General features: G+C 41.4%; 1 protein-coding gene across 4 annotated transcripts; it reads left to right on the forward strand.

Moving 5' to 3' along the window:
* Window positions 1-46: 46 nt before the first annotated feature.
* Window positions 47-25,529, forward strand: HMOX2 (heme oxygenase 2). Of its 4 annotated transcripts, none has more exons than XM_056534293.1 (6): window positions 47-201; window positions 11,926-12,054; window positions 19,187-19,304; window positions 20,852-21,343; window positions 23,154-23,271; window positions 23,950-25,529. In XM_056534293.1, exons 1-6 carry the CDS (start codon window positions 164-166, stop codon window positions 24,072-24,074), a joined length of 1,020 nt encoding a protein of 339 aa, XP_056390268.1. In that variant the 5' UTR covers window positions 47-163; the 3' UTR covers window positions 24,075-25,529. The 4 variants fall into 4 exon arrangements, with proteins under 4 accessions (XP_056390268.1, XP_056390271.1, XP_056390270.1 ...); XM_056534296.1 differs by having other exon boundaries at window positions 112-233; XM_056534295.1 differs by lacking the exon at window positions 47-201 and adding an exon at window positions 11,500-11,584.
* The last annotated feature ends 2,041 nt before the right edge of the window (window positions 25,530-27,570 follow it).

Raw genomic sequence — 27,570 nt, forward strand, 5'->3', positions numbered from 1 at the left:
ATTTGTTAATAAAGTTTAATAGAAAGGAAAGAAAAAAAAAATTGCCTTGTAAACAGTGTCTTGTGACTGCAGTCTCTGGCCTGTGCTGCCTGTTGCTATGGAAACCAGCATTTCCTGTTTATGGCCTAGTCCACGGTTGAATAGATCTAAGCAAGTTTAGTGGATGAATACGGTGACGGAGAAGGTGCCGACTGAGGACGGGTAACTTACCAAAAACATTACTTTTCCTATGAGTATATATATATATATATATATATATATATATATATATATCATTTATTTATGTTACCTGTATTACCTCCGAGGCACTAAAAGAACAGTCTCCCTGCCCCCTCAGAATCCCATCACGGAAATATAGATGCTGTCGCAAAAATTTACTTATCCGTACCATCTCACACGTCTGGCGTGCCGCAATACCAGCATCTAAATAGTTAAAAGTTTCAAAGAAAGACGAGATCTGGATGATACTATTCGGGGCTACACAGCAATTTTGTCTGCGACCAAAAAAAAAAAAAAAGTCATTTAAAAAACAATATAAATCGATGTGTCGCACTTTATGAATCAAGTTGCATTGCACCTAAGGTAAGCAAATGGGGTCACATTGCGAACCCCAAAGTGGCAGGGACCGTGGCCCTGCCGTAACGAGAAATCGATCTTGGGTTGGTTCGACCCCAATTACTTAGTCCGTTTTATTACAGACTCATTTTTTGTGTCCGTATTACGGTCACAGGTATCGGTCTAATTAAAGGGGTATTCCGGCAAAAAACATCTCATCCCCTATCCAAAGGATAGGGGATAAGATGTCTGATCGCGAGGGGGCCCCCTGCTGAGACCCCCCTGCAATCTCCAGTTTCGGAAACCTCCGGGTTTCCGGGACTGGGGACTTGATGTCACGCCACGCCCCCTCCATTCATGTCTATGGGAGGGGGCGTGACGGCCGTCACGCCCCCTCCCATAGACATGAATGGAGGGGGCGTGGCGTGACGTCACGTCCCCAGTCCCGGAAACCCGGAGGTTTCTGAAACTGGAGATTCAGCACCCGCATTCTATGCAGGGAGATCGCCGGGGGTCTCAGCAGCGGGTCCCGCGCGATCAGACATCTTGGGGATAAAATGTTTTTGCCCGGAATACCCCTTTAAGGGTCTGATAATCAAAAGCAGTGGTCTCCAAACTGTGGTCCTCCAGATGTTGCAAAACTACAACTTCCAGCATGCCCAGACAGCCATTTTGGATGCGTGACCCTGCCCAATTGGGAAATCAATCATTTTGGTTCTCCCCACAAAGTCGCCAAATACTGCCATTATAAACATAAGAACATGTTCCCTCTGGACAGCCTGGGCTACAACATAAGGTGGTATAATCTGCGCCAAAGAATTATGGCACTAACAGAGAGTGATGGCATAGGGAAGTCGGCACCAGAATCATATTGCTGTACTTTGTGTGCGGAAAAAACAAAACTGCCAAGTAGTGCTGAAATATTAGTGCAAACGGTGCCTAAATATAGTGTCCTAATAATACCAACATGTAGTGCTGAAGAGAGCTCTAATAACAATGCCCTAATAATATAGGCCCAATACCAACATACTGTGACTATATAATACTGCCATATAGTGCTGCAAGTATAGTACATACAGTGCTTACATTTCTCCAAATAGTGGCTAAATAATACAGACACACCATGCTGAAATAAGACAGCCCTAATAACAGTGCTTACATAATACTGACATATAGTGCTCAAATAATAGTTCAAACATTGCCTAAATACCACCACATAGTGCCCTTATAATACCAACATATAGTGCTGAAATAGGAGAGCCCTTATAGCAATGGCCAAATACTGACACCTAAAAAAGCCCTAATAATATAGACCAAATACCAACATATTGTGACCATATAATACTGCCATATAGTGCTAAAGCATCAGTACTTACAGTGTCTAAATCCCACCATATAGTGGCCAAATAATACTGACAACGGTGCTGAAATAGGAGAGCCCTAATAACAGAGCCTAAACAATACTGACATATAGTGCTAAAATAATAGTGCATGTAATTCCTAAATTAAATACCACCACATAGTGCCCTCATAATACCAACATATAGTGCTGAAATAGGAGAGCCCTTATTGCAATGTCCAAATACTGACACCTAAAAAAGCCCTAAAATAGACCAAATACCAACATATTGTGACCATATAATACTGCCATATAGTGCTAAAGCATCAGTACTTACAGTGTCTAAATCCCACCATATAGTGGCCAAATAATACTGACAACGGTGCTGAAATAGGAGAGCCCTAATAACAGAGCCTAAACAATACTGACATATAGTGCTAAAATAATAGTAAATGTAAAATATGTGTAGCTCACTTAGGATAAAAGAAATAATGTGCTTGAGGTTAAAGGTTTTGCCTTCACCCAAAAGGCCTAATGTAATATGTAGAAATTATAAATAAAAAATATTTATGTGAACCAGTCCTCAAAAGCACAGGGGAGAGAAAAAGGAAAAGACTAGTGGAGATGGGATCCAAGAAATGGTCTTTATTATATAAAAAGGATATATATGGCCAATCGCCTAGCAGGGCCCTTGCTAAAGGCGAATGGAATATACTGGGTAAAAAATAGATATAATAAAAAATACAGAATATAGTAGGATTAAAATGAGATAAATATGATGGGTAAGTAGCACCAAAGAAAATTCATTAATTAAATATCTGCTGCATATATCAGGAGAAAACGTTCTCAGTCCATGTAATTCATAGGGATATTTCAATGAAAAATCCACCAAAAATGTCCAGAATGAAAAGTCCCAATTAGTTTGGGTGCGTCCGGAGTAACGGTATATGGTAGTGAGTGTAGCCACAATAGCTACAATAGGAAATTCATGGACAGGTAATGCAGACAATGTGGCAAACACTGTCAGCGATGAAGATGTCAAGTCTCGGTGCACAGCACCACTCACCCTCCTTTGGAGTCCTCAGGTCCGGGCTGGCACGGCTGAGTCCGGCACTCTGGATATCAATGCCCATCTGGGTGGTATGCTGGGTGAGTGGCTGAATCTCCGGGGGTCCGAGTGTCCTGGGCTGGCACGGGAGGCGTCCGGCCTTGGGGAGGATGATGTCCAGGAGTAACTCTGCCGACCGGGGCTGTGAGAGGATGCAGGTAACAGGTGGTGCGGATTGCACGTATGAATAAGGTGCTAACAGCGCGCGTGCAGCAGTGGTCCCGGAATCGTGGGCATCCAGCTGTTGCAATTGGAATATGGCAGATACAGTCTATTTGAAGTGATATACACTTATGGATAAGGTGCAGATAATGGGCTAGACGCGTTTCAAGGCCGCGGGCCTTTTCTTCAGTAGCTATAGGTGACAATATAGCTACTGAAGAAATAGGTGACAATATAGCTACTGAAGAAATAGGTGACAATATAGCTACTGAAGAGAAGGCCCGCGGCCTTGAAACGCGTCTAGCCCATTATCTGCACCTTATCCATCTTCATCGCTGACAGTGTTTGCCACATTGTTTGCATTACCTGTCCATGAATTTCCTATTGTAGCTATTGTCGCTACACTCACTACCATATACTGTTACTCCGGATACACCCAAACTAATTGTGACTTTTCATTCTGGACATTTCTTGTGGATTTTTCATTGAAATATCCCTATGAATTACATGGACTGAGAACGTTTTCTCCTGATATATGCAGCAGATATTTATTTAATGAATTTTCTTTGGTGCTACTTACCCATCATATTTATTTCATTTTAATCCTACTATATTCTGTATTTTTTATTATATCTATTTTTTACCCAGTATATGCCATTTGCCATTAGCAAGGGCCCTGCTAGGCGATTGGTCATATATATCCTTTTTATATAATAAAGACCATTTCTTGGATCCCATCTCCACTAGTCTTTTCCTTTTTCTCTCCCCTGTGCTTTTGAGGACTGGTTCACATAAATATTTTATATCTAAAATAATAGTGCATGTAATTCCTAAATGAAATACCACCATAAAGTGCCCAAATAATACTGCCACACAGTTTTATGAGCCAACAGTGGCCAGCACAGAGCACGGTGGTTTTGGAAAACAAAAACGACAGTGTTATATAACACAAGATAAACTGTATACAGAGACCTTACACTCACCGTATACTCACATCCTGTATACACCACTTAAGTCATTATGTTGTATTTCGGCGGCAGTGCTGCAGATACTCATCTGTTGCCTACTGTTATTAGTGTTAGGTGTTATGCGGATGACAGTTGTTTTTGTTATGTTTTTTAATTGTTATGATGATGATGGGGGTTGTTGTTATGCTTTCTATTCCTGACATTCAGTTATTTGTGGCGGTAATCTTGGTGTATACGTTGTTTGCAGTGAGCGTCTGCTGGGTGGGTGGTCTTGTATGACTTTAGGGCAGGGTTTCCCAACCAGTGTGCCTCCAACTGTTGCAAAACTACAACTCCCAGCATGCCCGGACAGCCGAAGAATGCAACTACAGTGACCCCCCGACCTACGATGGCCCCGACATACGATCATTTCAACATACGATGGCCTCTCAGAGGCCATCGCATGTTGAAGGCGGCATCACCATACGATGCTTTTGTATGTCGGGGACATCGCATAAACGGCTATCCGGCAGCGCAGACTGCTTCAGCTGCCACCGGATAGCCGTTGACGGTGCCCCGTGTGGTCCGCTGACGATCACTTACCTGTCCTCGGTGGTCCGGCGCGTCCTCTTCAGGATCCTCTGCACGATGCTCTCCATCGTCGTCATCACGTCACAGCGCACGCCGTCCCGTCATCCAATAGGAGCGGCGTGCGTAACGACGTGATGGCAGCGACGGAGAGCAAGGATACCTGGCCGGCAGCAGAGACGTTCCGGAGCGACGGCGACGCGGCGACAGCGATGGAGCGACATCCAGGGCAGCAGTGACGGGTCCGGAGCGGCGGGGACACGTGAGTATTACCTCCTATGCAGTGGTCTTCAATCTGCGGACCTATAGATGTTGCAAAACTACAACTCCCAGCATGCCCGGACAGCCAACGGCTGTCCGGGCATGCTGGGAGTTGTAGTTTTGCAACATCTGGAGGTCCGCAGATTGAAGACCACTATTGGGTTAAAAATCTTTATTTTTTTAGATTTTGCACCTATAAATTGGGTGCGTCTTATACGCCGGTGCGTCCTGTAGGACGAAAATACGGTAAATAGGAAGATCTCATCCTTCTCCTCCCTTATGGATCCACTTCTGACTTTAGCTCAAAAACTGCAGTGGCAGAAATCCAAAACTGCCAGAAAAAAAAAGTGGAAACTTAGCCTAAGGGTTCACACCTCTGCTTTGTCTGCTTAGAAAAACCCTTGTATCAAGACCCTCTAATCAAAAGGTTCCTTAAAGGAGCTGAAAGATTACAACCTAGAATCTTGAGACCTCAGTGAGATCTTACGGTTGTGTTCAGGGTGTTCCGCTCTCCCCCCTTTTGAGCCTTTGCAGAGCGTAGTCTTAAAGGGGTTATCCAGGAAAAAAAACTTTTTTATATATAAATCAACTGGCTCCAGAAAGTTAAACAGATTTGTAAATGACTTCAATTAAAAAAAAAATTCAGTACTTATGAGCTTCTTAAGTTAAGGTTGTTCTTTTCTGTCTAAGTGCTCTCTGATGAAACGTGTCTCGGGAACCGCCCAGTTTAGAAGAGGTTTGCTATGGGGATTTGCTTCTAAACTGGGCGTTTCCCGAGACACGTGTCATCAGAGAGCACTTAGACAGAAAAGAACAACCTTAAATTCAGAAGCTCATAAGTACTGAAAAGATTAAGATTTTTTAATAGAAGTAATTTACAAATCTGTTTAACTTTCTGGAGCCAGTTGATATATATATATATATATATATATATATATATATATATATATATATATATATATAAATATATAGGTTTTTTTCCTGGATAACCCCTTTAATATTTTTGACTTGGTAGCCATCTTTTTTGCTTGCTGTTACTTCAGCTACGAGAGTTGGGGAAGTTCCGGCTTTATCTGCCTTTGAGCCTTATACTCCTGCCTGATAGAATCTTTCTGAGATTTCTACCTTCCGTTATTCCTGAGGATCCTTCTTCAGGAATACAAGTCCAGTTACATCTCTACCTTTTTTTCTGTCCATCTCCAGCTCTGAAGATGAGGAATCTGTACATAACACTAGACATTGTAAGATGCACGAAGATCTATCCTGGGAGATCTAAGGCTTTCGGGAAAGTGGAGAACTTTTTCATCCTTTTCTGTGGAAAGAACAAAGGACGCAAAGCTTCTGAGCCAACTTTGAGCAGATGGATTAAAGAACCCATCTGAGTGACTCCGGGTCTGGCGCCCCCTTCCTTTGTCCACGCTCATTCTACCCGCAACATCTAAAGCTGAGAGGCTGAGCCTTGTATCTTCAGAGCACATGTGCTGCGGCTTTATGAAGTTCTCATTCCACCTTTTATTAACCATTATAGTCTCAATTATAGTTCAGAAGACACCACTTCTGGCAGGTCTGTTCTGGATTCTGCACACCTGAAAAATCCTCCCTTATATGCTAAATTCTCGCTAAATTCCCACTTGTGCTGCTGGTTCAAACATAAGGAAATGGTTAATTTTTACTGATAATTTGTTTTCTAACAGCAACGCACATATACAGTCATGGCCGTAAATGTTGGCCCCCCCTGAATTTTTTTCTAGACAATGAAGTATTTCCCACAGAAAAGGATTGCAGTAACACATCTTTTGCTATACACATGTTTATTCCCTTTGTGTGTATTGGAACAAAACCAAAAAAGGGAGGAAAAAAAAGCAAATTGGACATAATGTCACCAAACTCCAAAAATGGGCTGGACAAAATTATTGGCCCCTTTCAAAATTGTGGATAAACAAGATTGTTTCAAGCATGTGATGCTTCTTTATACTCACCTGGGGCAAGTAACAGGGGTGGGCAATATAAAAATCACACCTGAAAGCAGATAAAAAGGAGAGAAGTTCACTTAATCTTTGCATTGTGTGTCTTTATGTACCACACTAAGCATGGACAACAGAAAGAGGAGAAGAGAATGGTCTGAGGACTTGAGAACCAAAATTGTGGAAAAATATCAACAATCTCAAGGTTACAAGTCCATCTCCAGAGATCTAGATTTGCCTTTGTCTACAGTGCCCAACATTATCAAGAAGTTTGCAACCCATGGCACTGTAGCTAATCTCCCTGGACGCGGACAGAAGAGAAAAATTGATGAAAGGTGTCAACGCAGGATAGACCGGATGGTGGATAAGCAGCCCCAAACAAGTTCCACAGATATTCAAGCTGTCCTGTAGGCTCAGGGAGCATCAGTGTCAGCGCAAACTAACTATGGCAGGATAACCAGGAGGACCCCACTGATAAAAAAAAAAAAATGCTGCCTCTTTTTATACCTATTTTTCATAGACTATAATGGAACACATTGTTAAGTAAATAAATATATAAGGCTGCTTTTTATACCCATTTTATATCTATTTTGCACAGATTTTAATGGAACACATAAAATAGGTATTTTTTAATCTATTTCATAGGGATTGACGGATATTGATTTTCTAGGGCCGATACCGATAATCTGTGAACATTCAGGCCGATAGCCGATAACTTATACCGATATTCCGGTATAAGTTATCGGCTATTTCTTCACCACCCATACCCCCCTGCCCCACAGAAGCCACTGCAGATAAATGATTTAAAGCGGGCGCTTTAAATCAATGAACTGCAGCGACTTCTGCGGGGCCAGAGACCGCCGCCGCCACCCGCTTCTCTCCTCCTGCCTGTCCTGGGGTCCTCGTGAGTCCAACCACCACCGCCGATGCCCCCCCCCTGCCTATCCTCTGGCCAGAGACCGTTGCCGCCCGCTTCTCTCCCCCTGCCTGTCCTGAGTCCAACCACCGCCGCTGCCCCCCCCCCTGCCTATCCTCTGGCCATCCCCGGTTTTATAATTACCTGTTCCCGGGGTCCACGCTACTTCTGGCTCCGGCGGCGTCCTGAGCTGTCACTGTCCGCACTGACGGTGATGTCGCGTTGAGGTCGTCACTCGTCATTGCGCAACGCATAGCAATAGCGCAGGACGTCGCAGGAGCCAGAAGTAGCGTGGGCCCCAGGAACAGGTAATTATAAAACCGGGGATGGGGGAGGCAATGGGGCAGCGGCGACCGCAGTCTCTGGCCGGGGGGGCGGGGCATTATCGGCAAGGTAATTGCCGATAACGATAACGTCCAAAATCGTGAATATCGGCCAAACCGATAATCGGTCGATCCCTACTAATTTATACCTATTGTGGTGTCCCAGTATGGGATGGTGTGGCCCTGTACTTTCCTTCTGCCCTGTCAGTCAGAGTCCCCAGGGTCCCCCTTATAGTATCACCATAATGTATATATGTTTGTATTATAAAAGTGTACTGTTTCTTTAATGTTTGTACCACATGGTTGTTACCCAGGAGGCACTAATGACCAGGTGACCCCCCCCAAGTGACCTATGGGCTCCTTGCACAGCCCCCTATATAACCAGGGGAGGGGCTACAATCTCTTTCTTTCCTGCTGAGGTCCAGTCCAGTTGTTCCAGTGTCTGTGTCCAGAACATTGGAGGCCTCAAGCCTAAAGTCCGGCAGCCACAAGTCGGTCATCAGTAAGTCACGACAAGAAGGGGTTAATACTAGGGGTGTGAATCGCCAATAATTTGGCGATTCGATTCGAATCGCGATACCAGGGTGGTGATTCGATGTATCGCAATATATCGCGATACTGTCATGTTGGCGATATATCACGATATATCGCGATATTCCCTATTAAAAGCTTGGGAAAACTTATTCTAGCTGAGAAAGAACAAGATCCCGCGAGAGTTGTCCTGTGAGTGCGTACGTTCTCCTTCCTGTTTGTTCTGAGTCTGTAGTCTCGCGGTAGCAGCCTGCGAGTGGGACAGAGCTGATAACAGGTACACTGCCAACTAGTGGTCAGGAGTTTAAGTGTTATAAAAAAAATAAGACAGACAAATAGGACTGTGACTCAGTGAGTGAAATACAGTAAATGTTAATTATAAGAATTTATAAAAAAAAATCGATTCTCAGAATTTTAAAATCGATTCAGTATCGTGGAACAAAAAATCGCGATAATCGCGCAAATCGATTTTTTCTTACATCCCTAGTTAATACCATCTTCCCCTTGGACTGACAATAGGTGACCTTCAGTTTATTTATGTTTCTAACTGTTCTCTGGATATAATGAAAACACTGACCACTTCTAGCTTTTGCTGGACAACTGGGGGTCGGCCACAGCGTTTATTTAATAACCATTAAAATAAACCATTTATATCCGAACTTCTGATTGAACACTCTCAGAGGTAAGCGGTCAGCCGGCCGCCCTCTTCGACGGGCATCACACTCTACCCTCCAGGAAAATCTCCTCCAAATTTCTCCTCCGCCGCGCTGTGACTTAGCCTAAAAGAGAACAACATTAAAAGGGGAACCAAACCACAACCTGCTCCACATCACCAGATTCCAAGGTCACAAAGACCCAACAGGCACCATCCAGCCGAATAGCCCTAAAAGTCCCACGGGACCCACCTTTAACCAAGGAATAAAACACTGACACAAATTAACATTAATTTTTTTTAATTTTTTATACCAACTATTACAAAAAAAAAATTTTTTTTTTTTAAACCAAAACAGAACGTAAAAAGGGGTGGGTGGGCGGGAATCTTCACACTTGCCGGGGACTCCACAAAGAGGAAGCCGGAAGCCCCAGCAACACATTTTATCCCCTATTACTACTCCTCCCCTTCCTGTTAACCTAGCCTATCCCTGTACTCCTACACTTCTAGGTTCCACCCCTATTTCTCCAGCTCCTCATTTTATTTTTCTTATAACTTTATTAACCCCCCCCCCCTTTGCCAGTCCGAGACGCCGCCTCCTAAACGGCGCGGCGTCGAACAGGCCATAACATCTGCCCTGCATCTACCCTGCAGTGCACCCCGACTCTACACTATCTTCTAGCCACTATGATGGAATCCATTTTTAGTAAAAAGAAAATACAGCTGTTTTCATACCTATTTTATACCTACAGTATTTTTGCATAGTCTTTAATGGAACACATTATATTATTATTATAATTTTTTTTTTCTTTTTTAATGCTGCTTTTTATATCTATTTTATACCTATGTTCCATAGACTTTAATGGAACAGATTAGATTATTATTATTTTTTTATGCTGTTTTTTTATATCTATTTTACACCTATTTTCCATAGACTTTAATGGAACACATTATATTATTTTTATTAATATTATTTAGGTATTTTTAATGCTGCTTTTTATACCTATTTTCCATAGACTTTAATGGAACACATTAGATTATTATTATTTTTTATTTATTTTTGCTGTTTTTATATCTATTTTACACCTATTTTCCACAGACTTTAATGGAACACATTAGATGATTATTATTTTTTTTAAATTTTATTTATTTTTATTTTTGATGTTTTTATATTTATTTTACACCTATTTCCCATAGACTTTAAAGGGCTATTCCAGGCAAAAACTTTTTTTTATATATCAACTGGCTCCGGAAAGTTAAACAGATTTGTAAATGACTTCTATTAAAAAATCTTAATCCTTCCAATAGTTATTAGCTTCTGAAGTTGAGTTGCTGTTTTCTGTCTAACTGCTTTCTGATGATTCACGTCCCGGGAGCTGTCCAGCTCCTATGGGGATATTTTCCCATCATGCAAGGGATATTCTCCCATCATGCACAGCTCCCGGGACGTGACATCATCATTGAGCAGTTAGACAGAAAACTTCAGAAGCTAATAACTATTGGAAGGATTAAGATTTTTTTTATAGAAGTAATTTACAAATCTGTTTAACTTTCCGGAGCCAGTTGATATATAAAAAAAAAAGTTTTTGCCTGGAATACCCCTTTAATGGAACACATTAGATTATTATTATTTTTCTTATTTTATTTTTTTGATGCTGTTTTTTATATCTATTTTACACCTATTTTCCATAGACTTTAACGGAACACATATGATTATTTTTATTATTATTTATGTATTTTTAATGCTGCTTTTTATACCTATTTTCCATAGACTTTAACGGAACACATAAGATTATTTTTATTATTATTTATGTATTTTTAATGCTGCTTTTTATACCTATTTTCCATAGACTTTAATGGAACACATTCGATTATTATTATTGTTATTTATGTATTTTTTAATGCTGCTTTTTATACTTATTTTACTGCAGTCTTTTTGTTTTCATTTTACACTGTGTGAACTGAGCCTAAAGCTGTAATAACCAGGGTCGAGCGTCAAAGCGGCAGCAGCAGCAGCGCCAATATCCCTTATAGCTCCTTGCTGTATCTATGGGAATCAGTGTCAGCAGATAACACTCTCGCTCAGCCTGGTCTTGCACACTCACTTTTGCTGAGTCACGGCTCAATCACTCACTTCCTGTTTTTCCCAGAAGCACAGAATCCGCTGAGTCACGTTTAGCGAAAAAAAATAAAAAAAAGTCCTGACTGCAGCATCTATGGGACGGAAATACGGAAGTGGTGAGCGTCTGCTGGGGTTGCATATATACAGGTCACCCTCCTGCCTCTGCTGGGTGCTGTACGTGAGCTGACACACACACCGCACGCTTCTAGAGCAATAGGCGCACACTGTAAGTAAAAAGGTGGAAGCTTAGTCCTGCAGCAGATGGCACAGGGGAGGACTGAGGTCACTGGGTATAGGGTGACATAGGGAGCCGGGCATTGTCAACAGCAGGAGGGGGGGGTCGTCGCCTGCAGGAGGGGTTATAGGAAAAGAAACGCAGGAGCGGAGGAGGAGACGGGGCTGTTTACTGGATTGTCCAGGCTTTGTGCTCACTTTGACCTCTTTGTCTTTGCCGTAGGATCCTAAACTTTTATCGCTTCGCACAGGACGACCCTACAGGAGAAGAAGCCATGGCCACCGCACAGGAACCCAACGGGCTTTATGGAGCTGCTGCGTCCAGAGAGGCGGAAGGAGAGCAACCACCCAGGTGAGGGAGAGCCACAATATTGCGGTGACACCTATAATATATATATATATATATATATATATATATATATATATATGTTTCGAGTACGGTCCGAACAAATTTGGTCCTGATCGAAATTCGGTCCCCGAAAAATCTTGGATGACTCTCTGAGGTCTCTCTGGGGTGAGAGGAAGGGATTTGTTCAAAATTAATCTGAAGCGTTTCGGAATTTGGGGTGAATTTGGTTCGAGCCGAATCGATTTCACTCAGTGTGTCCGAACCAGGGTGCTTCCAGCTGTTGCAAAACTACAACTCCCAGCATGCCCGGACAGCCGTTGGCTGTCCGGGCATGCTGGGAGTTGTAGTTTTGCAACAGATGTAGGCACGGGACGTTTCGGATTTCAGAATTAATCTCAAACGTTTCAGAATTTCTCCAGTGTTTTCCAACCTGGGTGTCTCCAGCTGTTTCAAAACTACAGCCCCCAGCATGCCCGGACAGCCGTCAGCTGTCCGAGCATGCTGGGAGTTGTAGTTTTGCAACAGATGGAGGCACGAAACATTTCTGATTAACTTTTAATCTCAGTTGTTTCAGAATTCAAACTAATATGGTTCCTGCCAAATCGATTCCCTCATCTCATAGTTTAGTGTTTCAAAACCATGGTTGCAAAACTACAACTCCCAGCATGCCCAGATAGCCGTCGGCTGTCCGGGCATGCTGGGAGTTGTAGTTTTGCAACTGATGTAGGCACGAGACGTTTGGGATTTCAGAATTAATCGCAAACGTTTCAGAATTTGTCCAGTGTTTTCCAAACAGGGTGTCTCCAGCTGTTTCAAAACTACAGCCCCCAGCATGCCCGGACAGCCGTCAGCTGTCCGAGCATGCTGGGAGTTGTAGTTTTGCAACAGATAGAGGCACAAAACATTTCTGATTAACTTTTAATCTCAGTTGTTTCAGAATTCAAACTAATATATGGTTCCTGCCAAATCGATTCCCTCATCTCATAGTTTAGTGTTTCAAAACCATGGTTGCAAAACTACAACTCCCAGCATGCCCAGATAGCCGTCGGCTGTCCGGGCATGCTGGGAGTTGTAGTTTTGCAACAGATGTAGGCACGAGACGTTTGGGATTTCAGAATTAATTGCAAACGTTTCAGAATTTGTCCAGTGTTTTCCAACTAGGGTGTCTCCAGCTGTTTCAAAACTACAGCTCCCAGCATGCCCGGACAGCCGTTGGATGTCCGAGCATGTTGGGAGTTGTAGTTTTGCATCAGATGGAGGCACAAAACATTTCTGATTCACTTTTAATCTCAATTGTTTCAGAATTCAAACTCATATGGTTCCTGCCAAATCGATTCACTCATCTCATAGTTTAGTGTTTCAAAACCATGGTTGCAAAACTACAACTCCCAGCATGCCCGGATAGCCGTCGGCTGTCCGGGTATGCTGGGAGTTGTAGTTTTGCAACAGATGTAGGCACGAGATGTTTCGGATTTCAGAATTAACCGCAAACGTTTCAGAATTTGTCCAGTGTTTTCCAACCAGGGTGTCTCCAGCTGTTTCAAAACTACACCTCCCAGCATGCCCGGACAGCCGTTGGCTGCATCCGAGCATGCTGGGAGTTGTAGTTTTGCATCAGATGGAGGCACGAAGGAATCTGAAACATTTTGGAACTAATATAGTTTGTGCCAAATCAATTTACTCATCTCTGTTTTTCCGATGCCTCTGACTGTGGCAAAAGTATAACTCCCAGCATGCTGGGAGTTGTAGTTTTGCAACAGATAGCGGCATGAAGAAACCTGAAACGGTTTGTGTCAAATCGATTCACTCATCTTAGTGCAGTTTTTCCCAACCAGTGCGCATCCAGCTGTTACAAAACTACATCTCCCAGCATGGCCGGACAGCCTTTGACTGTCCGAGCATGCTGGGAGTTGTAGTTTTACAAGGCACGAATGAATCTCAAATGTTTTGCAATTCGGAACAAATATAATATTGATTTACTCATCTCTTTAGTCCAGTGTTTCCCAACCAGGGTGCCTCTTGCCGTTTGCTGGGAGTTGTAGTTCTGCAACAGCCGGAGGTACCCTGGTTGGGGGTAAACACTGTCTAAGTCATATATGATTAAAGGGGTACTCCCCTGGAAAACATTTATTTATTTATTTATTTTAAATCAACTGGTGCCAGAAAGTTAAACAGATTTGTAAATTACTTCTATTAAAAAATCCTAATCCTTCCAGTACTTTTCAGCTGCTGTATGTTGCATAGGAAGTTCTTTTCTTTTTGAATTTCCTTTCTGCTTGACCACAGTGCTCTCTGCTGACACCTCTGTCCATTTGAGGAACTGGAAAGGTTTGCTATGGGGATATGCTCCTACTCTGGACAGTTCCTAAAATGGACAGAGGTGTCAGCAGAGAGCACTGTGGTCAGAGAGAATGGAAATTCAAAAAGAAAAGAACTTCCTGTGAAACATATAGCAGCTTAAAAGTACTGGAAGGGTTGAGATTTTTTTTAATAGAAGTAATTTACAAAATGGCACCAGTTGATTTAAAAAATATGTATATATATATATATATATATATATGTTTTCCAGTGGAGTACCCCTTTAAGGGTCTATTCACACATACAGTATCCTGGATTTTACATTGCAGATTAACTAAATGACTAAATACAGCTTCAAAACCTGCACAGTATACTGTACGTGTGAATAGACCCTTAATCATATATGACTAAGACAGTGTTTACCCCCAACCAGGGTGCCTCCAGCTGTTCCAAAACTATCTCTCCCAGCATGCCCAGACAGCCAACGACAAGAGGCACCTTGGTTGGGAAACACTGGACTATGGTGGTATGTTCCCGATTGTTCGCTCTTGTCATCAGGACCCTCTACAATGGTGGTATGTTCCCGATTGTTCGGTCTTGTCATCAGGACCCTCTACTATGGTGGTATGTTCCCGATTGCTCTTGTCACCGGAACCCTCTACTATGGTGGTATGTTCCCGATTGCTCTTGTCATCGGGACCCTCTACTATGGTGGTTTGTTCCCGATTGTTCGCTCTTGTCATCGGGACCCTCTACTATGGTGGTATGTTCCTGATTGTTCGCTCTTGTCACCGGGGCCCTCTACTATGGTGGGATGTTCCCGATTGTTCTCTCTTGTCATCGGGACCCTCTACTATGGTGGTATGTTCCCGATTGTTCTCTCTCGTCATCGGCACCCTCTACTATGGTGGTATGTTCCCGATTGTTCTCTCTCGTCATCGGGACCCTCTACTATGGTGGTATGTTCCCGATTGTTCTCTCTCGTCATCGGCACCCTCTACTATGGTGGTATGTTCCTGATTGTTCTCTCTTGTCATCGGGACCCTCTACTATAGTGGTATGTTCCCGATTGTTCGCTCTTGTCATCGGGACCCTCTACTATGGTGGTATGTTCCCGATTGTTCGCTCTTGTCATCGGGACCCTCTACTATGGTGGTATGTTCCCGATTGTTCTCTCTTGTCATCGGGACCCTCTACTATGGTGGTATGTTCCCGATTGTTCGTTCTTGTCATCGGGACCCTCTACTATGGTGGTATGTTCCCGATTGTTCTCTCTTGTCATCGGGACCCTCTACTATGGTGGTATGTTCCCGATTGTTCGCTCTTGTCATCGGGACCCTCTACTATGGTGGTATGTTCCCGATTGTTCGCTCTTGTCATCGGGACCCTCCTTTCTTCTTCTCCTTCTGTTACGTGTAGTGCTGTGTGATTTATCTCCGTATTTAAGGCCTCCACCATTACTCTGTATCAGCCATTTTCAGTATATTCATATACTCTGCTCGCATACACACGATAGGATGGCCCCTGGGGGCCACTTGTTTCGATTGTTGACAACACACTGGTAATAGGGGAGCAAACTATACCGGAGCGCAGAACGTGACAACCAGTAACCCTCCAGCTGTACGCGCCCTGGCACATCTCGGGACGCTGCAGGCCGCTTGTCTCACTCTTCTTCCTACATGTTGTCTCATGTTGTAAAAGAGTTCTAGTCGTGAGCCGCTTTGGTCATTGCTCGACTGGATGTGTTGCTTTATTGTAAATGCAGAGGAGTTAATCTAGGATTAGAAGAAAAATACATTCTTCCAAAAACAGCGCCACCCCTGTCCTCAGGTAGTGTGAGGTATTGCAGCTCAGCTCTGATTTACTTTAAAGGGGTATTCCAGTAAAAAACTTTTTTATATATATCAACTGTCTCCAGAAAGTTAAACAGATTTGTAAATTACTTCTATTTAAAAATCTTAATCCTTCCAATAATTATCAGCTCTTGCAGTTGAGTTGTTCTTTTCTGTCTGGCAACAGTGCTCTCTGCTGACATCTCTGCTTGTCTTGGGAACTGCACAGAGTAGAAGAGGTTTGCTATGGGGATTTGCTTGTAAACTGGGCGGTTCCCGAGACACGTGTCATCAGAGAGCACTTAGACAGAAAAGAACAACTCAACTTCAGCAGCTGATAAGTACTGAAAGGATGAAGATTTTTTTAATAGAAGTCATTTACAAATCTGTTTAATTTTCTGGAGTCAGTTGGTAGATATAAAAAAGTTTTTTCCTGGATAACCCCTTTAATGGAACTGAGCTGCGATATCACGCACAACCTGACGATAAGGGTGGCGCTGTTTCTGGAAGAAAGCTGATATGTTTTTTTTCTAATCCTGAATAACCCCTTTATGCTGGGTTCACACTTTGTAAAATTTTGCTGCTTATTTTCTTTTGTGTGCACATTTTCGTTTGTAATCTGGAAAAAATAAAAAAATAAGGCGCTTTTAAAAAATTTATTTATTTTTCTTTTTTTTTTTACTGCCCCAAAATGTCTACGTAACCCAAAAAAATATGGCGTAAAGTTATACGAAGAGGTGACAGCTGCTCTAAGCTTCAGTAGAAGTTGTGTAGTTCTTTCCAGTCTGACCACAGTGCTCTCTGCTGACACCTCTGTCCATGTCAGGAACTGTCCAGAGTAGGAGCAAATCCCCATAGCAAACCTCTCCTGCTCTGGACAGTTCTAGACACGGACAGAGGTGTCAGCAGAGAGCACTGTGGTCAGGCTGGAAAAGACTACACAACTTCCTCTGGAGCATACAGCAGGTATGGTGAAGGTTTTTGGCCCTGAATATTTTTTTATGCCAGTGGTTTTCAAACTGTGGCCCTCCAGATGTTGCTAAACTACAACTCCCAGCATGCCCAGACAGCCGTTGGCTGTCCGGGCATGCTGGGAGTTGTAGTTTTGCAACAGCTGGAGAGCCACAGTTTGGAGCCCACTGACTTATGCATTGATTTTGATTTATTCCATACAGTTTACTCTAGTAACATCCAGAGCAGATTTCGCAATTCTGATGACTGTTTTCACCCTCTATTAGTCATGTGACTTCTCGCTGAGCTCCCACAATGCACTGCTCTCCGGTGACAGGATGCCTGCAGAATTCTGAATTTAGTTCCAAATGTGAATGGGGAAGAAACCACAAAGCAGAATCCGAGAAGTGAAACTAAAGGATTTGCTGTTGCCCAATTTCATGAAGATTTTTTTGCTGTGTCAGTTTTTGTTAATAAATTGAGATTTTATTTATATATACATATATATACATACAAACACACATATATATATATACATACAAACACACACACATATATATATATGTGTATATATATATATATATATATATATATATAAAATCTCAATTTATTAACAAGAAACTGACACAGCAAAAAAAAAAAAAAAAAATATATATATATATATATATATGTATATATATAAATATATATATATATTTATTTATTTTTTATATTTATTTATGTGATAAATATTTATATTTATTTTTTATATTTATTTATATGATTGAGATATATATATATATATTTATTTTTTATATTTATTTAAGTGATATATATATTTATATTTATTTTTTATATTTATTTATATTATTGATATATATATATATATTTATTTTTTATATTTATTTAAGTGATATATATATTTATATTTATTTTTTATATTTATTTATATTATTGAGATATATATATATATATATATATATATTTTTTTTATATTTATTTAAGTGATATATATATTTATATTTATTTTTTATATTTATTTATATTATTGATATATATATATATATATATATATATATATATATATATATACATATATATATATGATATATATATTTCTGCAACTGTCCTATGTTTTGGAAATTCTCCCATTGAGATGTACGGACCCAGATACATTTATGTCATAGATTTGCCAGATGTGAACGGACCTTAAAGGGGTACTCCACTGAAAAACTTTTTTTTTTTTTTTTTTTTTTTTAAATCAACTGGTGCCAGAAAGTTAAACAGATTTGTAAATTACTTCTATTAAAAAAAATATTAGTCCTTCCAGTACTTATCAGCTGTTGTTTGACCCACAGGAAGTTCTTTTCTTTTTGAATTTACTTTCTGCCTGACCACAGTGCTCTCTGCTGACGCCTCTGTCCATTATAGGAACTGTCTGGAGCAGGATAGGTTTTCTATGGGGATTTGCTTCTACTCTGGACAGTTCCTAAAATGGACAGAGGTGTCAGCAGAGAGCACTGTGGTCAGACAGAATAGAATTTAAAAAGGAAAAGAACTTCCTGCAAATCAAACAGCCACTGATAAGTACTGGAAGGGTTAAGACTTTTTAATAGAAGTCATTTACAAATCTATTTTAACTTTCTGGCACCAAATGATTTAAAAAAAAAAATAAAATTCCAGCGGAGTACCACTTTAAGGGCTCATTTTCACTAAGAAATCATCACCGGTGCTAGGACCACGCAGATGTGGCAATGCAAATTCCGAGCGGAGTCTGGAATCTGAATTTCTATGGTGGAATTTTCCGCCACGGAAATTCTGCAGTGTGCAGCCGAATCCCATTGGAGTCAATGGGCGGCTGCTGCACTGGTACTTTCCGTGGTGTGAATACGCCCTAAGGGTACGTGTGGATTTTGTTAGTGATAAAATCTGCAGCATATATATATATATATATATATATATATATATATATATATATATATATATATAGTGTGAACGTGCTCCAAGACAGATTCGACAAAGAACTTTCAATAACCTTGCGGATCATTACTGAGGTCTTCCCTATGTCTCCCTAGTCCTACAGATCTGTCCGAACTTCTCAAGGAAGGAACCAAGTTGTCTCACGAGAAGGCGGAAAATACCAAGTTCGTGAAGGAATTTCTGAAGGGTCGAATCAAGCGCGAATTATTTAAGGTGGGTGAAGGCGGCGTGTAATCCATACATGAACTCATTGTATCCTTTTCTAGGCCATGTTCACACGGGCCGACACTCCGCACATTTAAATGATCACGTAAACGGCAACGCATTTCCAAGCGGAATCCATTTTGGATCCCATAGAAGTTGTCACCCAGCTTTTCCAAAAGGCGTAATCTGACAGACGGGCTATATAGATTTACTATGAGATACCGCGATTTGATCCTATTATATTCCTGCTCGTGACTTTGTGTAGTTTAGAGGATTAGCGCAGATTCCCGGAGCGGTGATGAGATGATGAGACCAGTAAAGCAGGTTCCAAGTTGTTCCTTTATCTTCTCCAATCTATATAAGAGTGACTATAGCAGTATACAGATACAGGCACCGGAATATTGATGACTTAAAGGGGTACTCCGGTGGAAAAAAAAAAATATTTTTTTTTTAAATCAACTGGTGCCAAAACGGATTTGTATATTACTTCTATTACAAAATCTTAAAGGGGTTATCCAGGGAAAAACTTTTTTTTTTTAAATATCAACTGGCTCCGGAAAGTTAAACAGATTTGTAAATTACTTCTATTAAAAAATCTTAATCCTTTCAGTACTTATGAGCTTCTGAAGTTAAGGTTGTTCTTATCTGTCTAAGTGCTCTCTGATGACACCTGTCTCGGGAACCGCCCAGTTTAGAAGCAAATTCCCATAGCAAAGCTCTTCTAAACTGGGCGTTTCCCGAGATACGTGTCATTAGAAAGCACCTAGACAGAAAAGAACAACCTTAACTTCAGAAGCTCATAAGTACTGAAAGGATTAAGATTTTTTAATAGAAGTCATTTACTAATCTGTTTAACTTTCTGGAGCCAGTTGATCTATAAAAAAAAGTTTTTTTCCTGGATAACCCCTTTAATCCTTCCAGTACTTATTAGCTGCTGAATACTACAGTACAGAGGAAGTTCTTTTCGTTTTGGATTGATTTTCTGTCTGTCCACAGTGCTCTCTGCTGACACCTCTGTCCGTTCTAGGAACTGTACAGAGCAGCATAGGTTTCTTATGGGGATTTTCTCCTGCTCTGGACAGTTCCTTACATGGATAGAGGTGTCAGAAGAGAGCACTGTGGTCAGACTGAAAAGAAATTCAAAAAGAAAAGAATTTCCTCTGTAGTATACAGCCGCTAATAAGTACTGGAAGGATTAGGATTCTTTAACAGAAGTAATTTACTAATCTATTTAACTTTCTGGCACCAGTTGATTTAACAACAAAAAAATAATAATGAAGTTTTCCACCGGAGTACCCCTTTAAGGACAACTGAATTATGCATAGGGCAGTGTTTCCCAACCAGGGTGCCTCCAGCTGTTGCAAACCTACAACACCCAGCACGCCCGGACAGCCTTCGGCTGTCCGGGCGTGCTGAGAGTTGTAGTTTTGCAACAGCTGGAGGCACCCTGGTTGGGAAACACTGACATATGTATAAGGAACCTCACATGGTGCTGGATGTTATGAATTGATCAGATGCCCTATTAACCATTAACATCCCCTATTGTCTGTATACAGTTGGCCACTGCCGCCCTGTACTACACATATTCTGCACTGGAGGAAGAGCTTGACCGGAACAAGGAGAACCCCGCCATCACTCCCCTGTACTTCCCTCAAGAGCTGCACAGGGCGGAAAATTTGAAGAAAGATGTGGAGTATTTCTACGGAGAAAACTGGGAGGACACTATCCAGTGCTCCGAGGCCACGCAAGCCTACGTGGATCGGATCCACCACTTGGGTCGTCACAAGCCAGAACTGCTGGTGGCTCACGCCTACACCAGGTACATGGGGGATCTCTCCGGAGGGCAAGTACTGAAGAAGGTGGCCCAGAGAGCCCTGCAACTGCCCAGCACCGGCGAAGGCACACAGTTCTACATGTTTGATAATGTCACCAATGCCCAACAGTTCAAGCAACTCTATAGGGCCCGGCTCAACACCCTGGAACTGGATGATGAGGGCAAGAAGGACATTGTGGAGGAGGCAAACAAAGCCTTCCAGTTCAATATGCAGGTACCATTCAGAATTATGACAATTATAATACTATATATAACTACTATAATAATGCCACTATGTACTAGAATATAACTACTATAATACTGCCTCCTATATGCAAGAATATAACTACTATAATACTGGCCCTATATACAAGAATATAACTACTATAATACTGCCTCCTATATACAAGAATATAACTACTATAATACTGCTCCTATATACAAGAATATAACTACTATAATACTGCTCCTATATACAAGAATATAACTACTATAATACTGCTCTTATATACAAGAATATAACTACTATAATACTGCCCCTATATACAAGAATATAACTACTATAATACTGCTACTATATACAAGAATATAACTACTATAATACTGCTCCTATATACAAGAATATAACTACTATAATACTGCTCCTATATACAAGAATATAACTACTATAATAATGCCACTATGTACTAGAATAAAACTACTATAATACTGCCTCCTATATACAAGAATATAACTACTATAATACTGGCCCTATATACAAGAATATAACTACTATAATACTGCCTCCTATATACAAGAATATAACTACTATAATACTGCTCTTATATACAAGAATATAACTACTATAATACTGCCCCTATATACAAGAATATAACTACTATAATACTGCTCTTATATACAAGAATATAACTACTATAATACTGCCCCTATATACAAGAATATATCTACTATAATACTGCTACTATATACAAGAATATAACTACTATAATACTGCCTCCTATATACAAGAATATAACTACTATAATACTGCACTTATATACAAGAATATAACTACTATAATACTGCCCCTATATACAAGAATATAACTACTATAATACTGCTACTATATACAAGAATATAACTACTATAATACTGCTCCTATATACAAGAATATAACTACTATAATACTGCTCCTATATACAAGAATATAACTACTATAATACTGCCCATATATACAAGAATATAACTACTATAATACTGCTCCTATATACAAGAATATAACTACTATAATACTGCTCCTATATACAAGAATATATCTACTATAATACTGCCTCCTATATACAAGAATATAACTACTATAATACTGCTCCTATATACAAGAATATAACTACTATAATACTGCCCCTATATACAAGAATATAACTACTATAATACTGCTCCTATATACAAGAATATAACTACTATAATACTGCTCCTATATACAAGAATATATCTACTATAATACTGCCCCTATATACAAGAATATAACTAATATAATACTGCTCCTATATACAAGAATATATCTACTATAATCCTGCTCCTATATACAAGAATATAACTACTATAATACTGCTCCTACATACAAGAATATAACTACTATAATACTGCCTCCTATATACAAGAATATAACTACTATAATACTGTCTCCTATATACAAGAATATAACTACTATAATACTGCTCCTATACACAAGAATATAACTACTATAATACTGCCTCCTATATACAAGAATATAACTACTATAATACTGCTCCTATACACAAGAATATAACTACTATAATACTGCTCCTATACACAAGAATATAACTACTATAATACTGCTCCTATATACAAGAATATAACTACTATAATACTGCTCCTATATACAAGAATATAACTACTATAATACTGCCCCTATATACAAGAATATAACTAGTATAATACTGTCTCCTATATACAAGAATATAACTACTATAATACTGCCATCTATGTACAAGAATATAACTGCTGTAATACTAGAGAGTGTTGATAGTATTCTTGCTCTGTAGGTATTTGAGGAATTGGATAAAATAGGAGCTACCATCCCTGATGAACCACAAGACGGTGCCGTCCCAGTGCATGATGGGAAGGGAGATCTTCGTAAATGTCCATATTATGCTGCTAAAGGTGAGTGTTCATTATACGAGTATACAGAGTATATACAAGTGGTCCCCAAACTGTGGTCCTCCAGATGTTGCAAAACTGCAATTCCCAGCATGCCTGGACAGCCGTTGGCTGTCCAGGCATGCTGGGAGTTGTAGTTTTGCAACATCTGGAGGGCCACAGTTAGGGGACCACTGGTATACACCGTATATCTGTGTAGCAGAGTCCTGTGCAGTGAGTTAAAGGGGTTATCCAGGAAAAAACTTTTTTTTACATATCAACTGGCTCCAGAAAGTCAAACAGATTTGTAAATTACTTCTATAAAAAAAAAAAAAATCTTAATCCTTTCAGTACTTTTTAGCTGCTGAAGTTGAGTGGTTCTTTTCTGTCTAAGTACTCTCTGATGACACCTGTCTCGGGAACTGTCCAATTTAGAAGCAAATCCCCATAGCAAACCTCTTCTACTCTGTGCAGTTCCCGAGACAAGCAGAGATGTCAGCAGAGAGCACTGTTGCCAGACAGAAAACAACAACTGAACTTCAGCAGCTGATAATTATTGGAAGGATTAAGATTTTTTAATAGAACTCATTTACAAATCTGTTTAACTTTCTGGAGCCAGTTGATATATATATATATATATATTAAAAAAAAAAATGTTTTTCCCTGGAATACCCCTTTAAGTCTCCTTCTTCTCTTCCACAGGAGCCGCAGCCTCAGGTTGTCCTCTCCATGCTGCCATGGCTCTCACAAGTCGTCCAGAAGTGAAGGCGTTACTCGCCGCCTTTGCCACCGCCATTGCTGCCACCATCGCTTGGTACCTCATGTGATCCACGTCGCGGCACGCGATCGCTTTTATGGGCTTTTTAATAAATCCAGGACTCTTGTATGAAGAGCTCGGTTTTCATAGCACAGACATGAACATTCCCAGAATCCTCCAGAATGCCCCTCCCCCTCATGGCGCATTTCACAATGCAACGAACTTGTAACACTTAATCCACAGACTGACATAAGTGAAATGCGAAGGGACTCGGACCATGGAGCATGACCCCTAAGAAAGCCAAGGGACTCAGACCATGGAGCATGACCCCTTTAAGAGAGAGAGGTTTTACCTTAACCATCATGCCGCCATATTGTGCATATTGTAAGCATGGAGGCAGAGGGGGGGGGGCTGTCTCCCGCTTGTGTTACACCATGTACTGAGAGGATGTAGCCATATAGAATCAGTATATGCAATGCCCCCAACTATGACTGCACATTATACAAGTATTACGGTTTGGTGCTGCCACATGAGGAAGCCATCTTGTTTTTAAGGAATTGGGATTCCTCGTATAGATTTTCTAGATACCCTTTGCACTTAGACGGCAATATGGCTGCCAGTTTTTTTCCTATACTATTATCATCTGTTCCGGTCGCTCTCGCAAACCGGAATTAGGTGCCTAAAGCTGGAATCCGTTCACTTCTTTATACTTTAAATTTTACTAACGCCTTTTACATTTAATTCTCTGTAGATCTCCTATTCAGAAGAGCTGCGTGACTGCCAATATGGCCGCCATTTAAGCCACCACAGGGGCTTCAGTGGGATTCGACCTAGTGATGCTGCCATGCATTTTTGGTGTGCCTTTGTGCTACACAGCTGGACCCAATTTCCCGTTCAGGAGTCCGGAAAAGTTGGGTGACAACCGCTGTGGGAAGGGTCGCCATCAGGGCAGTACTGTAGTCAGGGGCTCAGGCAAATTTTAACACTTTGCCCCTTCCGTACTGTCTGGGGGCTGAAAGTGTTCAGCAATATTAGGCCCTGCAATTTCTGATGGCGGCCCTGCCTGCGCGGCTGTGACGGCGGCCATATTGGATGTCAACCATATTTTCCAGAAACAGATGGAACCTAAACAGATGATTGCAATCAATTTATATTTACTAAGGATTATTTTATTTCTACTAAAAAGGGGGGGGGGGGGGCCTGTGTAAATCCCCCCCTGGAGACAGACACAACGCGGAGGCGGCCATCTTGGTGACCAGAACTTGTGAGTCACAAGGAATGTTCACACCTCCTTACTGCTAGATAAGGGCTCACTTCAGAAGATGGCCGCCCTCCCGCTGACGCTGCTCGCCCGTTTATACTTCAGGTAACGGTTGTGTACTTTCGGTATGATATTTGCGGTTATGCAGAGCTCAGATGCTGCGCCGTGTGACGGCTGGGGCACCTCATCTCGGCCTGACCCGTCCTGTAAGGAGATCATATGAAGAGGGTTTTTGTGTAACTCAATAAATTATGTTACACTCTCTGACGTGTGAGTTCTTCTTTTTCTTGTAATAGATAAGCGGCGCCAAACATCAATCTCCAGTATGTTGTCCCTTTTATTGGGGACAATAAATTAGCTAAACAAATACGCTCCATGTAACAGCCCCCACCTCAGCCATTGCTCACTTCAGAGAGAACATCACCACAGCTCCCCCAGTGGCCAGGTATTTAAATGAATATGTTACAGTATTCTGTGTGAGACTGCAGTGCCGCCTACAGGTACATGGAGGATCCTGCAGCTGGCAAAGAAATGGGGCGCTGGGTGTGGAGGAGCTGATGGGTCACTTCTGCTCTAGTATGGAGAGACTTTATTGTACTTTTGTAACTATAACTCCCTGCAGACCGTCCCTGGAGAAACCTTAGTGACATAACTAGAGATGAGCGAACTTACAGTAAATTCGATTAGTCACGAACTTCTCGGCTCGGCAGTTGATTACTTTTCCTGCATAAATTAGTTCAGCTTTCAGGTGCTCCCGTGGGCTGGAAAAGGTGGATACAGTCCTAGGAGACTCTTTCCTAGGACTGTATCCACCTTTTCCAGCCCACCGGAGCACCGGAAAGCTGAACTAATCTATGCAGGATAAGTCATCAACTGCCGAGCCGAGAAGTTCGTGACAAATCGAATTTACTGTAAGTTCGCTCATCTCTAGACATAACGATGAGGGTATAAGTGGCGCTATTAGGTAATGTAGTGACCAACGGGTGTATGGCGGGACCACGGGTGTAGCGGTGTGAGTGGTGGGATCAGATAGTATTAATCCTGGGGGCAAGATGTTGTTAACTCCTAGTGTTCGTGACGCCAGTGTGGTTTTAGGCACAGGTCAAGTCCTGGAAAAAAGTGAAGGAACTCGCCCATGATTTCCACTCAAGGGCTGGTCCTGCTAATAGTACAGTGGTCCCTCAAGTTACAATATTAATTGGTTCCAGGACGACCATTGTATGTTGAAACCATTGTATGTTGAGACCATAACTCTATGGAAACCTGGTAATTGGTTCTGAAGCCACAAAATGTCATCCAAAAATGGGAAAAAGTGAGGATTAAAGAAAAATGAGTAGATAACTAATATAGATAAAGCAAATCCTTACATGTAAGTGTTTCCCAACCAGGGTGCCTCCAGCTGTTGCAAAACTACAACTTCCAGCATGCCCGGACAGCCAACGGCTGTCCGGGTATGCTGGGAGTTGTAGTTTTGCAACAACTGGAGGCACCCTGGTTGGGAAACAATGGTTTATGTAGAGGACAGGGGCTTCTTCAGGGTCCTATACAGAACACACAGTGTCCCAAATGGAGCCGCCCTTATTTGGTGTTCAAAGGAGCAGCTAACCCTGGCACAGGTAAGGAGTAGTACAGGACTTGTAGTTCCTCCCTGTTCTGTAGGGGGCGCTACCAGACACCAGTCAATGCAGGCACTTCAGTAATACAGGTTATTTACCCGTAAAATGCCCATTCTGATTGGTCAGTTCCTCCAGTTGTGACGCGTTTCACAGATCTGGACTGTGTGTACATTGTATGTTGAGTCTGGTTTTAAGTTACGATGGTCCAAGAAAAAAACATTGTATGTTGAAACTATTGTATGTTGAGGCCATTGTAAGTTGAGGGATCACTGTAATGGTATTCCTGCTGTGGAAAAAGTGCAGGAACTCAGTTCCCACATGTTCCTGCAGGACTTGACCCATGGTTTTAGGGTTCTGGAACACCACATGCCCGGTTCCTCCGCTATCCCAGTTGCTAGTAGTGAAATGAGAGTCCACAACCAGTTATGGTCAAACGGAGTAAAAGACAGATGGAATTATCTTCACAGCTAAGGACAGATTTCCCAGAGAGGTGGTCAGGACCCCGAAGGACCTCGCGACTTGCTGGACAAATATACTTGCAATTAACTTGACTCGAGATTGGACTTGACTATATGCAGGACTTGACTAGTTTCAGTGACAGCAGACATAGACTTCAGACTTACTAGAATGACTGTAGCTTTTGGGGTCTTCCAAATGCTGATCACTTGCACGGAGATCTCTGTACTGGA

The sequence above is a fragment of the Hyla sarda genome, chromosome 8 (assembly GCF_029499605.1).
Source record: "Hyla sarda isolate aHylSar1 chromosome 8, aHylSar1.hap1, whole genome shotgun sequence".
NCBI lineage: Eukaryota > Metazoa > Chordata > Amphibia > Anura > Hylidae > Hyla > Hyla sarda.

Bases quoted from the DNA above. Each gene is read 5' to 3' on its own strand.
- HMOX2 (XM_056534293.1), top strand. From the start codon at position 164: ATGAATACGGTGACGGAGAAGGTGCCGACTGAGGACGG. The intron at 202-11,925 runs GTAACTTACCAA...TCTTTGCCGTAG, and splicing joins AAGGTGCCGACTGAGGACGG to GATCCTAAACTTTTATCGCT. The intron at 12,055-19,186 runs GTGAGGGAGAGC...ATGTCTCCCTAG, and splicing joins GAAGGAGAGCAACCACCCAG to TCCTACAGATCTGTCCGAAC.